The sequence below is a fragment of the Branchiostoma lanceolatum genome, chromosome 10, assembly GCF_035083965.1.
Source record: "Branchiostoma lanceolatum isolate klBraLanc5 chromosome 10, klBraLanc5.hap2, whole genome shotgun sequence".
Classification (NCBI taxonomy): Eukaryota; Metazoa; Chordata; class Leptocardii; order Amphioxiformes; family Branchiostomatidae; genus Branchiostoma; species Branchiostoma lanceolatum.
The window spans coordinates 7,451,998-7,465,230 of NC_089731.1; the positions used below are offsets into that span (position 1 = coordinate 7,451,998).

The 13,233-nt window shown below is 41.2% G+C and overlaps 2 protein-coding genes across 2 annotated transcripts; one reads left to right on the top strand and one right to left on the bottom strand.

Annotated features, from left to right (window-relative positions):
- The first annotated feature begins 371 nt into the window (after window positions 1-371).
- LOC136442834 (A disintegrin and metalloproteinase with thrombospondin motifs 9-like) lies at window positions 372-7,186 on the top strand. Its single transcript, XM_066439790.1, has 6 exons — window positions 372-512; window positions 639-743; window positions 1,571-1,815; window positions 4,202-4,310; window positions 5,576-5,766; window positions 6,618-7,186. The coding sequence occupies exons 1-6, from the start codon at window positions 404-406 to the stop codon at window positions 6,711-6,713; spliced, it is 855 nt and encodes a 284-aa protein (XP_066295887.1). The 5' UTR covers window positions 372-403; the 3' UTR covers window positions 6,714-7,186.
- A 77-nt stretch (window positions 7,187-7,263) lies between these two features.
- On the bottom strand, window positions 7,264-13,112 carry LOC136442833 (leucine-rich repeat-containing protein 47-like). The gene is made up of 9 exons (XM_066439789.1): window positions 12,609-13,112; window positions 11,465-11,731; window positions 10,911-11,040; window positions 10,468-10,578; window positions 9,878-9,994; window positions 9,389-9,507; window positions 8,987-9,089; window positions 8,594-8,740; window positions 7,264-8,091 (listed from the first exon to the last, which is right to left on the bottom strand). Exons 1-9 carry the CDS (start codon window positions 13,079-13,081, stop codon window positions 7,957-7,959), a joined length of 1,602 nt encoding a protein of 533 aa, XP_066295886.1. The 5' UTR covers window positions 13,082-13,112; the 3' UTR covers window positions 7,264-7,956.
- Between the last annotated feature and the right edge of the window lie 121 nt (window positions 13,113-13,233).

Here is a 13,233-nt window from a genome sequence, read left to right on the forward strand (position 1 = left end):
GCGCTACATACCATTAACGTAATGCAATCCAAACGTGTAATTAGTTTGTGCCAACATGGTAAACATCGTTACTGTATGTTGTGTTTAGCTTCTGGTTGTGACGTGGATTTTCAAAAAGGATACGCAGCAACAGGTAAATACTCTGTTCACTTTGATGCCGCAAACAAAGAGGCATGCAAGTTACCACAGAATAGTATAATACATGCTTTAATACATATTTGTTTACTATGTTATGTATGTATGTTAACGTTATGTATACACTGCCCGAGCACTAAGAAAGTGAGTATACGCGAATATTCCCCAACGATGAATCTTTAACTACATGTGATGCACAGAATTGATGCTACTTCTCATATTGATGATAACTCTCTTTTCATTCTCCGCCGAACAATTGAGATCCAGAATGACCAACTGGACCTGCGGGAAGACCCTAGTTCTCCTGTGCATGTCGGCCCTGTGGTGGAGTCCCGAGGTGCTCGGGATCAGCAAACAGCAAGCAGCCCACCTGAAAAGTTTGTGTTTTCTCTCTGCATGTCGTTTGTGTATTAGCTTGAATGTACTGTGTGATCTTCTGGCAATGTTGGCATTCTATAAGATAAGGTTATAGCAAACCGTTCTAACAATATAATTTTCCCTAGGGAGGATTGCAGAGGTGACGTTGAGGGTTGAACAGGTGAATCTGACGGTTGTGAACACCCACGGTTTGTTAAACTCCTTAGGACAGACGGACCTTACTACTACAGGTAAGATTGAAGCACCTTCGGTGCAATACTCCTTGACATCTTCTTCATTTCAGGTCTTGATAATTTTTGTTTCAAGTCTCGCAGTTCTTTCGGTCACTGAACTGAGGTTTAATTTGCAGCGTTGATAAGAAAATGTAAGAACTTCTTCGCTTTAGATGACAAGGCGGACTTCATTATCATGACGTATGAAAATTACATAGCGTAAGCTTATAAGATATATTCTACCAAGCCACGTCACTCTGGAACAGTTACACCCTCTCCGCTGACACTCGCACCGCCACCACGACTGCCTCCTTCAAAAGGAAACTCTGGCACTGTTTCATGAATTTAGGCGACCCATACATGCATGCGCACTGACACTGACCTCTCGATGTAGATACCACCATAAACGTTATTTAAATCATATATATATATATACAATAATTTTTATGGACATGTACTTAGAATATTGTTATAGCTTGTTATACTGTCTATGTCAAAATTAATGCCTTGTCTTTGTCAGCAGGGCTAGCCCTTTGTAATAGCAACAGGCTCAGTTGGGCAACCGTTAATGTGCGTGCTAAACAGCCAAACCAATATATAAATGAAAATATATACATGTGCTATACGAAGATTAGGACACTACTTGCATCTTTAATGAGATTATGCAAGATCTCTTTTTAGAAATTGGAATTTTCGAGCAAGGGTGCCTTATGACAGACGTCAAAAAGAGATATGTTGATTTAACAGTCGAAGATGATAGATTGGCGGGGGTATTCAGTCGTTTAGTCGTAAACAGTCATCTTTTTTATCCAGTAATAAATTATTTTGAACGTTTTCATCAACAGTTTCTACATCCTGTCGTGAAGTGAAGTCCCGTCGCAGTGCTGCCAGGGATGGGGAGTACACGCTGTATCCTTTCTCCACGTGCCCAGACGTCTCCATCCGCGTCTACTGTCACAACATGTCCTCCAACAACCCGGCGGAGTTCCTCCCCCTGCCGTCCGGGCCGGACAGCAACTTTGCCAGTCGATACGGGGATCGGTTACAATGGAGTTCGGCCGTTTGGTATAGATGCACAGGCCCACTATTTGTAAGTAACAAAGAGATGATCATTTTGCTCATGATTGTATTGTTTTTAAAGTTACAGATCTAGAATTGAAGAACTGAAATAGGCAACTTTACATTTGGTATTCAAGAGTAGACCTCACGCATTCTCTGTTTCTTTGAATTCGAAGAAAACCAGTTTGTATCATGTCAATTACTCTATTTATTACTGCCTTAAGGGCTATTTTGGTGAGGCTGGAACCACAAGATTCAGTAAAGTTCGGGTCAAGTTTGAAAACTCCACGGTCAAGATTACACAAGATGACTACTCCTTTGCCACGACCACAGGTAGAGAGAAATCTTGTTTTATACAGTACAAAGTAGGGTATGGCTGAGGTAACATGCCACTGCATGTTTAGTCTGTGTTTGGCATTGTATTGACAATTTGTAAGAATGTCTCTTGGGAAGCAACTCGTCACAGATGAAACAAGAAGGGTTGATAAAGCCTTATCAGTTGAAGGGGATGCCATGGCCAAGTACATGTAATCTGAATATTTGATAAATAACATAATAAGCAAGTAAACGTAGAAACAAGTAAGAAGTTAAATAAAATCAGTAGACATATACCATAAACAGTAGGGGATACCATAATTATTACCATCAGTAGACATAAGGGGATACCTTGGCTAAGTAGTATGGATATTTGATAAATAACATAATAAGCATGTAAACACAGAAACAAGTAAGAAGGTAAATAAAGCAGTAGACATATGCGGTATATCGAGATATGCATGTGAAGATAACATTTTGTGATGATGCAGAAATTTTGTAGATGTGTCGCTACTTTCAGAAATGAATTTCCGTTTGTCGCATAATTTATACACTATTGTAACATTCACAATGTCCAGAGATTTTTTTTTTAGAGGTCATAAAAGTTTATAGGAATATCAGTCAAGCTCTAGCCTCCCTTGCAGACGTCTAGGAAACTACCTCCTCCAGCATTTAGAGAGCCTGGCCCATGTTAAAAAACGTGAATCAGCGCTCTTCCCCCCAAATGGCAGGCGACGCTCCTAGAAGTCTGTGAAGAAGGCTAGTTGATCTCTACCTTCCCATCGCTAACCATTTGTACACCAGGTAATGATGTACCGTACGGAGTGTCCGGCGACTGTTACTCCCCCAGAAACGGATGTGCCAGGGGGACGTTTCAGGTGGATCTGACCGGGACGGAACTCGTGCTGGCACCAAGTGTCCAGTGGGTCATGTTTGGCACCTGGCCGGGAGATATAACTGTCCAGGACATGCACATCTCAGGGGACAGAAAGGTTGGTATATTTGAAGCATTTTATAAACAAGAAAGGGTGACGTTGATTTGATTGTTTATCATCATTGCAAGGAACGTTTTGATAACTTGTCTCAGCCAACAATAATAGCTATACATTTGACATTGACTGTTCCAACTTAAATCTGAGCGAAGATGCATCAATAGTACAACGCGCAAAGATACCTGCAGGTGGAAGTGATCATATGATTTGAGACCAAAACTAAACAGTCCTACTCCTAAAACATCACTTCTTACCAAGAAAATGTTTCATGTAGATTAACCAGCTCAAAACCCTTTCTGCACTTATTTGCTATGGACTTCACAGATTATATTTTTAATCATTTCGAGTATCATATTAAAGTATCTTAGAAATAAACTTAAGGTGTTAACTTTCCTTGTCATTGTGGTTTGTCCAGGTTGCGTCGGCGCGTTGTGGAGGTTGGTGTGGACACTGTGGGCCGGAAGGAGACACCTTACTTCTCTCTCACCCTCAGTGCAAAGGTACGTACGTTTGAAATATGAACTTTAATATGGCTGTACGCTATGTGTTCCCAATCATCTTTACCTTCATGAAAGAAAAGACAAGGATTAAACTATATTGTTTCATAACTGATGCTTTCTTCTCCAAGCAATATACATTTAATAAGAATATGAAAATAATGTTAGAGGACTCGTGCATCTCGTTACCAGGGGCTGCCTCCTGCCGTGAAGTGAAGTCCCGTCGCCGTGCCGCCGGGGATGGGGAGTACACGCTGTATCCTTTCTCCACGTGCCCAGATGTCTCCATCCGCGTCTACTGTCACAACATGTCCTCCAACAACCCGGCGGAGTTCCTCCCCCTGCCTTCCGGGCCGGACAACAACTTTGCCCGTCGCTATGGGGATCGGTTACAATGGAGTTCGGCCGTTTGGTACAGATGCACAGGCCCATTATTCGTAAGTGACAAACTCAATGACAAGTTGCTCATACATATGATTATAATGTTAACAAATTTGCAGAGTTTGTTGTTTTACAGATATACACCTACGCAACTGAGTAAATGTCATTGATTCTCTTTTAATTTGAATACGATGTAAGATCAAGATAACTCGCCTATCTTTACTATCTCAAGGGCTATTGGAATCAGGCTGGGACCACAAAGTTCAGTAAAGTCAGGGTCAAGTTTGAAAACTCTGCCGTCAAGATTATACAAGATGACTACACCTTTTCAACGACCACAGGTACATCATGCCTTTATTTTCTACAAACGTCTTTGTAGTATCAATACCAACGCCATCCAGGATACCATTTGTGTATCTGTAAGTTTGGTATTTTAATAAAGAATTTGAATTGTAACTTTAGTGTATGTTAAGATATACCAAAGGATTAACTCGTAAAAAGAGATCAAGTCAGCAAGCAACATCAAGAAGGAAAAAATACTGCAGTTAGGCCACACCATCTTAATGACATCCGCGCGCGCATTGATTTTCGCCTTGAAATCACCTCCTCCAAGGCTACACGGAACTCCGGAACTTGCTGACTTAGATTGCCACAAAAGGCTAGCATTGTGCCGGCTTATCGGAAAACTGGGGCGTATTTGTGGATTGGTATGCCATCGATGTTGGCTAGGGGGATTTTGCGTTTGCACAGTTGTACGAGAGGATCGTGGCGACCAGCGAGTATCGTCCAGACAATTTCAAACACGACCTATCCAGAGTGGCTCTCACACGTTTCTTTTGCAATAATGAGAGACATGGGAGAGGAATTGAGGGATTGGCAGAGGTCTCACAGTGAGATTTGTGAGCGTAAACCATGGAATGCTTAAAATGGAGTTCAATGCCATGTATGTTGAAACTGCCCTTATGGGTGTATATGAGTATTCTCATCACAGTCATATATCCTTGGAGCCAAATACCTTCTAATAGTATACTTCTTTGGTAGTTCTTGTCAATATATTAAAAATCAATCACTTGCGCTGAGTCTGCTATGATGAACAAGACAACCTACATGTACCTCCTACAAATAAACTGTGTTCTGTGGTTCAATTCGCAATACCAGCTTTGTACTAGTAGTCCTGTGGTTTAGCAGCATTTTTTTTTTGCTGGATTTTCTTTTTGTTTGCCCGCGCGCATTAGTTTTGGGGTCTCCGGAGGATGTCATCCATAAAATCAAGTTGGTGTGGCCTTACTTTTTACAATGATCAGAAAGTTTATAGATGATTTGCTAGTTTCAGGACAACTGTTTTTCTGAGTCAATGTGACAGAAGCCTGATTTGGCAATTTGAAAATGAAAGCCATCTCATTTACAAGAATAAAAACTCAAGTCATACAATATTCAAATCGAAAGAAAGGCCACACATTTTTTGTATCTGTATAGCCAGTATTACCGCGCTTCCGCTTAACACACCAGCTTCGCAGGTATGTGAAGGTGGATTAAGGTTTATTAAGGTATAGATGAAACATTTACAATTAAATAATAGTGATCTTCTAATTGGTACCATTTACAGGCAACAATGATGTTCCGTACGGGGTGTCCGGCGACTGTTACTCCCCCAGAAACGGATGTGCCAGGGGGACGTTTCAGGTGGATCTGACCGGGACGGAACTCGTGCTGGCACCAAGTGTCCAGTGGGTCATGTTTGCCACCTGGCCGGGAGATATAACTGTCCAGGACATGCACATCTCAGGGGACAGAAAGGTTTGGCACAATATGCCCAATTCATATCATAATCTATCAATGAGCATAGGTGACAATTATGATATGAATTGGGCATATTAAGGTTAAAGCATCAAAAGCAAACAAGGTAATCTCATTCTATAGAAATATCTTTCATGGTTATTTGCAGGGAAAAATGTAGCTGAATAATTGTCTCACGTGCACTCTTATCAGTACAAAATGACAATAGATTGGTGGATGCACCGAATATCTAATACCAGCTCAATCAATAGTCATGCCTTCAAGTACCCAAGTTATCAACCTAGGATTGATGTGTTTAAAACTTTGTATTTTCCTAGAACTGTTGTAGAGTGGAACTCGTTCCCATCAATAACAGTAGGAGCAGCCTCACTAGCTATAGATAGCTTTAAGCAATGCTTGTAGTCAGATGTGCAAAGGTTACATGTAGGATGTTTAGTGTAATATAACCAGCTGCCGCCAGGCCGCATGCCTGCGAAGCTGTGTGTTGCGCCTAAGGGCGGTTATACCAGCTATATGGATACAAACATCCTACTGAGTGTTAGATTCTAGAGATCACTATTCATTGAGTGTTGACGGACGCATAACTTTCAACACGCAAAGCTAGCTGGAAATGAGCTTTGAGATCTAAATCCAATTTTCCTTCCTATCATTTCTTGTTATCATGTAACAATACCTCACATAATTTTCTTGCAATTGTTGATTCATGTACATTTAAATTAACCACTAAACTAAAAACAGGATCCTCAGAATGTGCTTGTTATCGATTGCAGCAGAGTTGCTCAATTAGAGAAAACACTAAGTCTTGTTAATCTTAGAAATAATGATTTTTCTTTTAACTCATAATTATCTAGGTTGCCTCTGCCAGATGCGGGGGTTGGTGCGGACATTGTGTGCCTGAGGGAGACAACCTACTTCTCACTCATCCTCAGTGCACGGTTGTGAACTAGTTGTACACTGCACATTTCTCAATAGATGTGTAAGTGCTGACTTTCATTCTTCACAAATTAACAGTGGATGTCACAAAAAAGTGTTTCATATTTGCCTTATGGACAAAATGTTCACAAATTGCAAGCGAAAGACTTTGAATTGTACAGAAATGATGTCAGTGGGTTTGAAGGATCATGTTACATATTCTTACTGATCATATTCATATAAATGATATATAATGGAGTTTGCTCGAAGTTGTGAAATTGAATCAAATCAAAATTAAGTACAGTTTACCATTATATGGTCTGTTATAGGAATGAATTGACAGAACTACATGTATGTTGAACCGATTACAGTTAATATCAATAAAGGATTACTAAAGTGATACTTCCCTTAGTTACTCAGTATGTTCGAGTACAATCTAGCTATCATTGCCCAAACTATTATGCTACATGTATGTTATACCAAACTATAGATGTGTTGTCTGTTGGTGTGTATTGTTGAACCCTAAGATGTTGTGTTTTGTTTGCACATCTAATACTTTGCCCATTAAAACTAAGTGGTGGCGGATCATTGTGCATCTGTGATTTGTTTTTATTTCTTTCAGCATGACAGCATTTTGTATTACAATGTTGACCAGGAAAGGTGTTGCTTGAAAACATTTAGAAGTACAAAATGTAATTTTTGCATTCTATCCAGTTGTAGAGATTTATTTGGCTTGTAGATAGTATTGTTTATCTGAACGTTTAACATTTACTCATCAATAGCATTTCAGAATTGCACATCTCTTGGTTTCTCTTTGACAACTTTGTTGAGGCAAATCCATAGAAATCCTCAATATCAACAACCTTCCAGAGACTTATACACATTACACATTCTACATTTAACAAAATGTTGTGCTCATTTGGGAACTTCACCAGGCAAAGTAGACTGCAACAAACAACAAGAAGTTTTACAAACCAAAGAGGCTTCAAAACTGTACTACATCTCTTCAAATGCATGATGTTGGTAGTAAAAGAAAGGAAAATTTTCAAATGCTACACCTAGCAAAAAACTACTTTGCATCAACATTTTGGAACATTCCAATAATGCTCCACAGTGGTTGATAGCTATGAAAAAATAATATTTCCATTTACATTAGTCAAACAAAGTATTTTGAAACCAAGGAGTTAAACTAAACAAAATGGAGTATACATCCTTGGCCTTTAAACGTTTCTCTAGAAATAACATACAGATTCTGAGTTGGTGTTTTCAAAGTTTGAGCTATCTGAGGACGGTGAGGATGGAAGAGTCCATCTGCAGGTCTGTACGGGAGGGATACAGCACGCGGAGTTGTCCGTCCCCTCCAGTCACACGCACCTGCTCCACCACCAACACCTTACCGCTCGCCCCGTCGCCCTGAAAAATACAAGGCAGAAATATTTGTCTTATCTTTAAAGGTGGCAAAGTGTCCTGTAAAGTTTAAGAAAGACCTGACAGACTGATTTCTAAAAAGCTTATACTTGGGTGTATTCGCATGCCTGGGTGTCTGTGTGTGACCCACACAACCCCATCACTTTTTATCTGTCTAACCTGTGCTAATGCCAGGGTGTCTTCCTGGGTGTCCGAGAGTGGCCTACACAACCCACCACTCCCAGACTAACCTGAGTCTCTTCCTGGGTGTCTGAGTGACCCACACAGCCCCATCACTTTTTATCAGACTAACCTGTGCTTCTGCCTGGGTGTCTGCCAAGGTATCCATACAGCCCTGTCACTACCAGACTAACCTGAGTCACTTTCTTGGTGTACATGAGTGACCCACATATATATACTCCCATCACCCATGCACAGACTAACCTGTGCCTCTGCCTGGGTGTCCATGATATGAGTAACCCACACAACCAATGACTCCCAAACTAACCTGTGCCTCTGCCTGGGTGTCCGTGAGTGACCCACACAGCCCCATCTCCACAGTCTGCTTGAGGAGTTCCTCCATGACAGTTTTACACACGGCCAGGTCTGTCGAGCTGGACACCTCCACCAACACCGACTTGGTGGAATAACTGATCTGTTGGAAACAAAAAAACAACATTTTTTCTTCAAACTAGTTTATTTATTACCTATGAGTTTCAGCAGCCTTTCTTTTGTTTTCAGCATTTATGTTTGCAGTGTCATGATTTTGTTGTGGAGAGACACTGCAAAAACAAAACCTCTCCAAACGTTCTATGATTTACAGTATTTACTGGATACTAATATGGATACACAACACATGTATTACTAGTACTCTTTTCATGTTAGTCTGAGGAAAACACACCTTAGTTTTCTGGCTGTTGGTGATGGGTGGGAAGGAGATGACATCACCGGTGCTGTCCAGCAGGCAGGGGTATAGCTCCCAGTGGTTCAGCAGGTCTAGGTACCTACAGGTACAGGACAGGACAACAGAGTACAATGTCTATTGTATTGTCATGATCAAGTTCATCTACTCTTTAAGTTGTGTGTGTTATCATAGTGCAATGTAATTTGTATAAGATAGCAATGGAGTGATCAAACAACTATCATTCAATCAACCAATCAATTAGCCAACCAACCAACCATTAAGAGTGCTACAGGTTAAAAGTATCTAACCCAAGTTACCCAACTTAGTAAAGGCTCAATCTAAAATGAAAAAGAAACCACATGGTTACTGGCCCCACCCCAGCGGAGTACCCGTGCTTACTTGTGTATCCCAGACACCTGGTTCCTCTTCTTGTCACGCCGTTGTTGCTCCGCCTCCTTACGCAACACTCGCAGAACCGACAGCGACGTCATCTCCTTGGAACGACCCAGGGGGTGAATCTGGCACGACAACAATAACAATATCAACAAAATATCAACAACTTTGTGCTTCCTAGACTATTAAAGATGAAAATAGACCAAGAGAGTACCCTAAAACTGTCCGTTCATGACACTATGGACATTTTAGTGTATGTTTTTAAAAGCTATCATTTATGTAAAATTTATCCAAAACGTTTTTTAACAAATGTACTCTCCTAACAGCCTAACCCTTTCCATTTAAGTTGCAATACCAAATATCAAATCAGGACAGTTTTAAGAACTCATTCTTGGCATCTGTTTACGTATTCAAGATACTAAAAGAAAAATATTTTCCCAGGCAGTAATAAGAGTTAAGAGACTTATTCCAACTTCTAGCTTGACCAGAACTCACTGAAATTTCAGCTGGTGCCCTGGCATCGAAGGTGAGTGGACTGCTGACCGCGGCCATATCGTGGGTGGCTATAGTAGCCTGGGTTCTCTTCCCACAGATGGAGTCATGGAGATTGTTCTGTACAAGTCACAGGGCAAAACACATTCACTCAAAACAGTGTTGGACTGGTAACATTAATAAACATTTATTCATAAACTACAGAGCTTCTTTTTCAAAGTGAGGGATGTGATTTCAATCCCAACACATAAACCATCCCCAGTTGAAAATGAGTTGGTGATTTAAAAATAGCCAGGGGTATTTCAAGATGATCTGTAGAACTATTGTGATAATACAACGTGAAACCATCTGACAAATTTGTATGGTACATGTGTATATGTATCATAAAAGAATGCCATTCTACATATTCTTGCAACTCTGGAGGAGGATTTTGGGGCGTTTGAAGTTTGTGATCGAACAATTCTGTAGTACAGTAGAAATACATTGGAAACACATTAACAGCGGCATCAATTCTTAGTGACTAAGGAGAGGTCACCAAGAAAATAAAACAACAGTGAATATTTCAAGATTTACAGACTTTCAAGGAAACTTACCTGGATGGCGAGAAACTGTCTGAGGTCCTCAGGTGCGTCCAGGTTCAGGTTGCGGAGGACACAGCACACCAGGTATGGGCGCACCTGGAGCGCTGCAGCTGTCACCTGCACCTGTAGGGGCCACAAGGAGGAGTCATGTTACAGCTGGTATGTTACGCCAAATACTCTCCAAGCAGAGGTTGGGAGAGAAGATCATGACCTTATCATATGCCCGGTCTTTTTTGTCTCGGAGAGAGAGCTGACAGGGCATATGATAAGGTCACGATCTTCTCTCCCAACATCTGCTTGGAGTGAAACGCCAAAGACTATACAGCTATACAGATACAGCTGCTAAATACTAGAGATCATGGCTCAAAATGCTCACCTGCAACCTACAATATGAAGAAAAAGTTTCGAGATGGCAGAAAAGATTCAAATGACTTGTAATTTGGTCCTTGGCCTACCCTGATCTGGTCAGGACTGTCCTGAGAGGTGGACGTCACCTGGAGAACTCGGTCCATCTGGACAGCCAGGTCAGACACCTGGTCACCCCCGCTGCCGTGCTTGTCATGTTTCCCCTTCTTTCCCTTTCCCCTGGGCAAGAGTTAATCATATAGAGATTATAAACAACTAAATTACATAGATATACAGCTGTCCAACTTAAAGTGTGAAAAGTACTGCCTATCTTAAAAAGTTGGACTCCAACAATAGGTCTTAGAACGACATAATGTACATGTAGAAGAAATATACGTACTAGTCTGAAAATGTACAACTTTTGTGAAGGACCATATGACAACTTGTCATATGGTCCTTCACAAAGGTTGTATATTTTCAGACTAGTACGTATATTTCTTCTACATGTACATTATGTCGTTCTAATTATTGACAACATACTAGGGCATCGGGTTTCTTCCTAGATTGAAGTTAAACCTGACAAGCAAGCAACTGTTTGGGCACATCATGTTCGAGCATGTTGTTTAAGTTATAACGAAACATAAACTATCTGTAAGCCACATACTTCCCCTTAGCGCCCCCTGCCTTCTGCCGGATGTAGTCCAGGATGGCTTTCGCCTGACACTGCTTCACCATCTTGTCCAGACGCCTGTCTTTCAGCTTGTTGTCCTTCAGGTTCAAGTCCTTCAACTTGAGGCAGTCGGACAGCTGAGAGGGAACCTTGGTGATCTGGTTCTCAGACATGTCCAGAACTTTCAGCGCCGGTAGAACGGAGATATCCGCATTAATCTCTGTTAGGTTGTTGCTTCCAGCATAAAGTTCAGCTAACAGGCTGGAAGAGAATGATGATAATGATGACCATTTGACAATATTACAGCACATCCATGTCTTTTAGTTTGTAGTGTAAATCTTGACATATTCGTGGCGGCTTTATTTTTGTGGTGGAGAGGTTTCCAATGCATTACTACTGGAATGAATAAACTAACTGCAAACACCCCAAAAAACTCCTTCCCCATCCATCTGCAAAATTAAGCCCCAAGAAGGTACGAAAATAGACAAATTTACCGTACTTTAAGTGGCTTCAATAGGAATCTCTAGTCAGTACATATAGTTTATTTTTTCTTGACAAATAGAGTACAACAGAGTGAAGCAACCTTGAGTGGGCAAAAAAGTTTGAAAAAGGTGGAGGTTCAGAAAAAAATTTGGTGTGATTCTTGATAGATGGAGCATAAGGTGTAAATTAAGTGTGCAGGGACTGGTTTCAAGCACATGCATCCGGGATCGCGCTGTGATGATGGCCGCCATCTTAAACTAACACTTTAATCACCTCTTGGTACAGTAGCAAATGCTGGCTTGACTGGTTGCCAACAATGCATTGAAAATCCGCTTGATAGGAAAATCCTGTCAACAGTGGGAACATTTGCACTATTGACAGGATGATCCTTTCAGCAGTAGAGGATAATTTGCACTATTGACAGGATGATCCTGTCAGCAGTAGAAAAAATTCGTACTATTAACAGGATGATCCTGTCAGCAGTGAAAAAAAATCACACTGTTGACAGGATGGTCCAGTGTAACACTATAAACAGTGCAAATTTTTCTACCATTGACAGGAGCATCCTGTCAAGTTAGGCGCCTTCACCTTTGACCCTGTGCATGCACAGTTCAAACTGTGAACCTCTTAATAGTTGCCCTGCTGCCTAACCCACCTGTCAGACTTGTACATGTCGTCAGGCAGCTGCTCCAGCTGGTTGTGAGACACGTCCAGGTGCGCCAGGTGCTCCAGGTCCCCAAGTCCAGGCAGCTGTTTCAGCTTGTTACAGCTGACGTTAAAAATCCTCAGAGCTGCCATCTTCCCTACCGTGTCCGGTAGACTCTCCAACTCGTTCTGTGAGACGTCGAACACTTTCACCTGTTGTAGCTTACCTAAACTGTTAGGTAGGTGCGTTAGTTTGTTACTGTGCAGAATCAAATTAGTCAGTCCAGTCAGATTTCCCAAGTCTTCAGACAGCTCGGACATACACGTTCGGCTAATTTCTAAGAAATTCAAGAGGTGAATCTGGTAGATGGCCGGGTCGACTCCATTTTCTCTGATTTTCTGGTCGATGCCTGGACCAGAGAGGACAAGTTCACGTCGGTTTTCTTTGAGAGCGACTTGCACTTCTTCCCAGTTCGCCGCCATCTTGCTGCATGGACCGGCCCAGTTTGCGATACTTAAAAGTCTGGCATCATATTACGACACCAAGTTCGGGCGGTCTTTAAAACACTATAGTGATTTCTTCTTTTACTTTACAGATTCTTTTCACAAGATATTTTTATTTCTTTATAAATTGT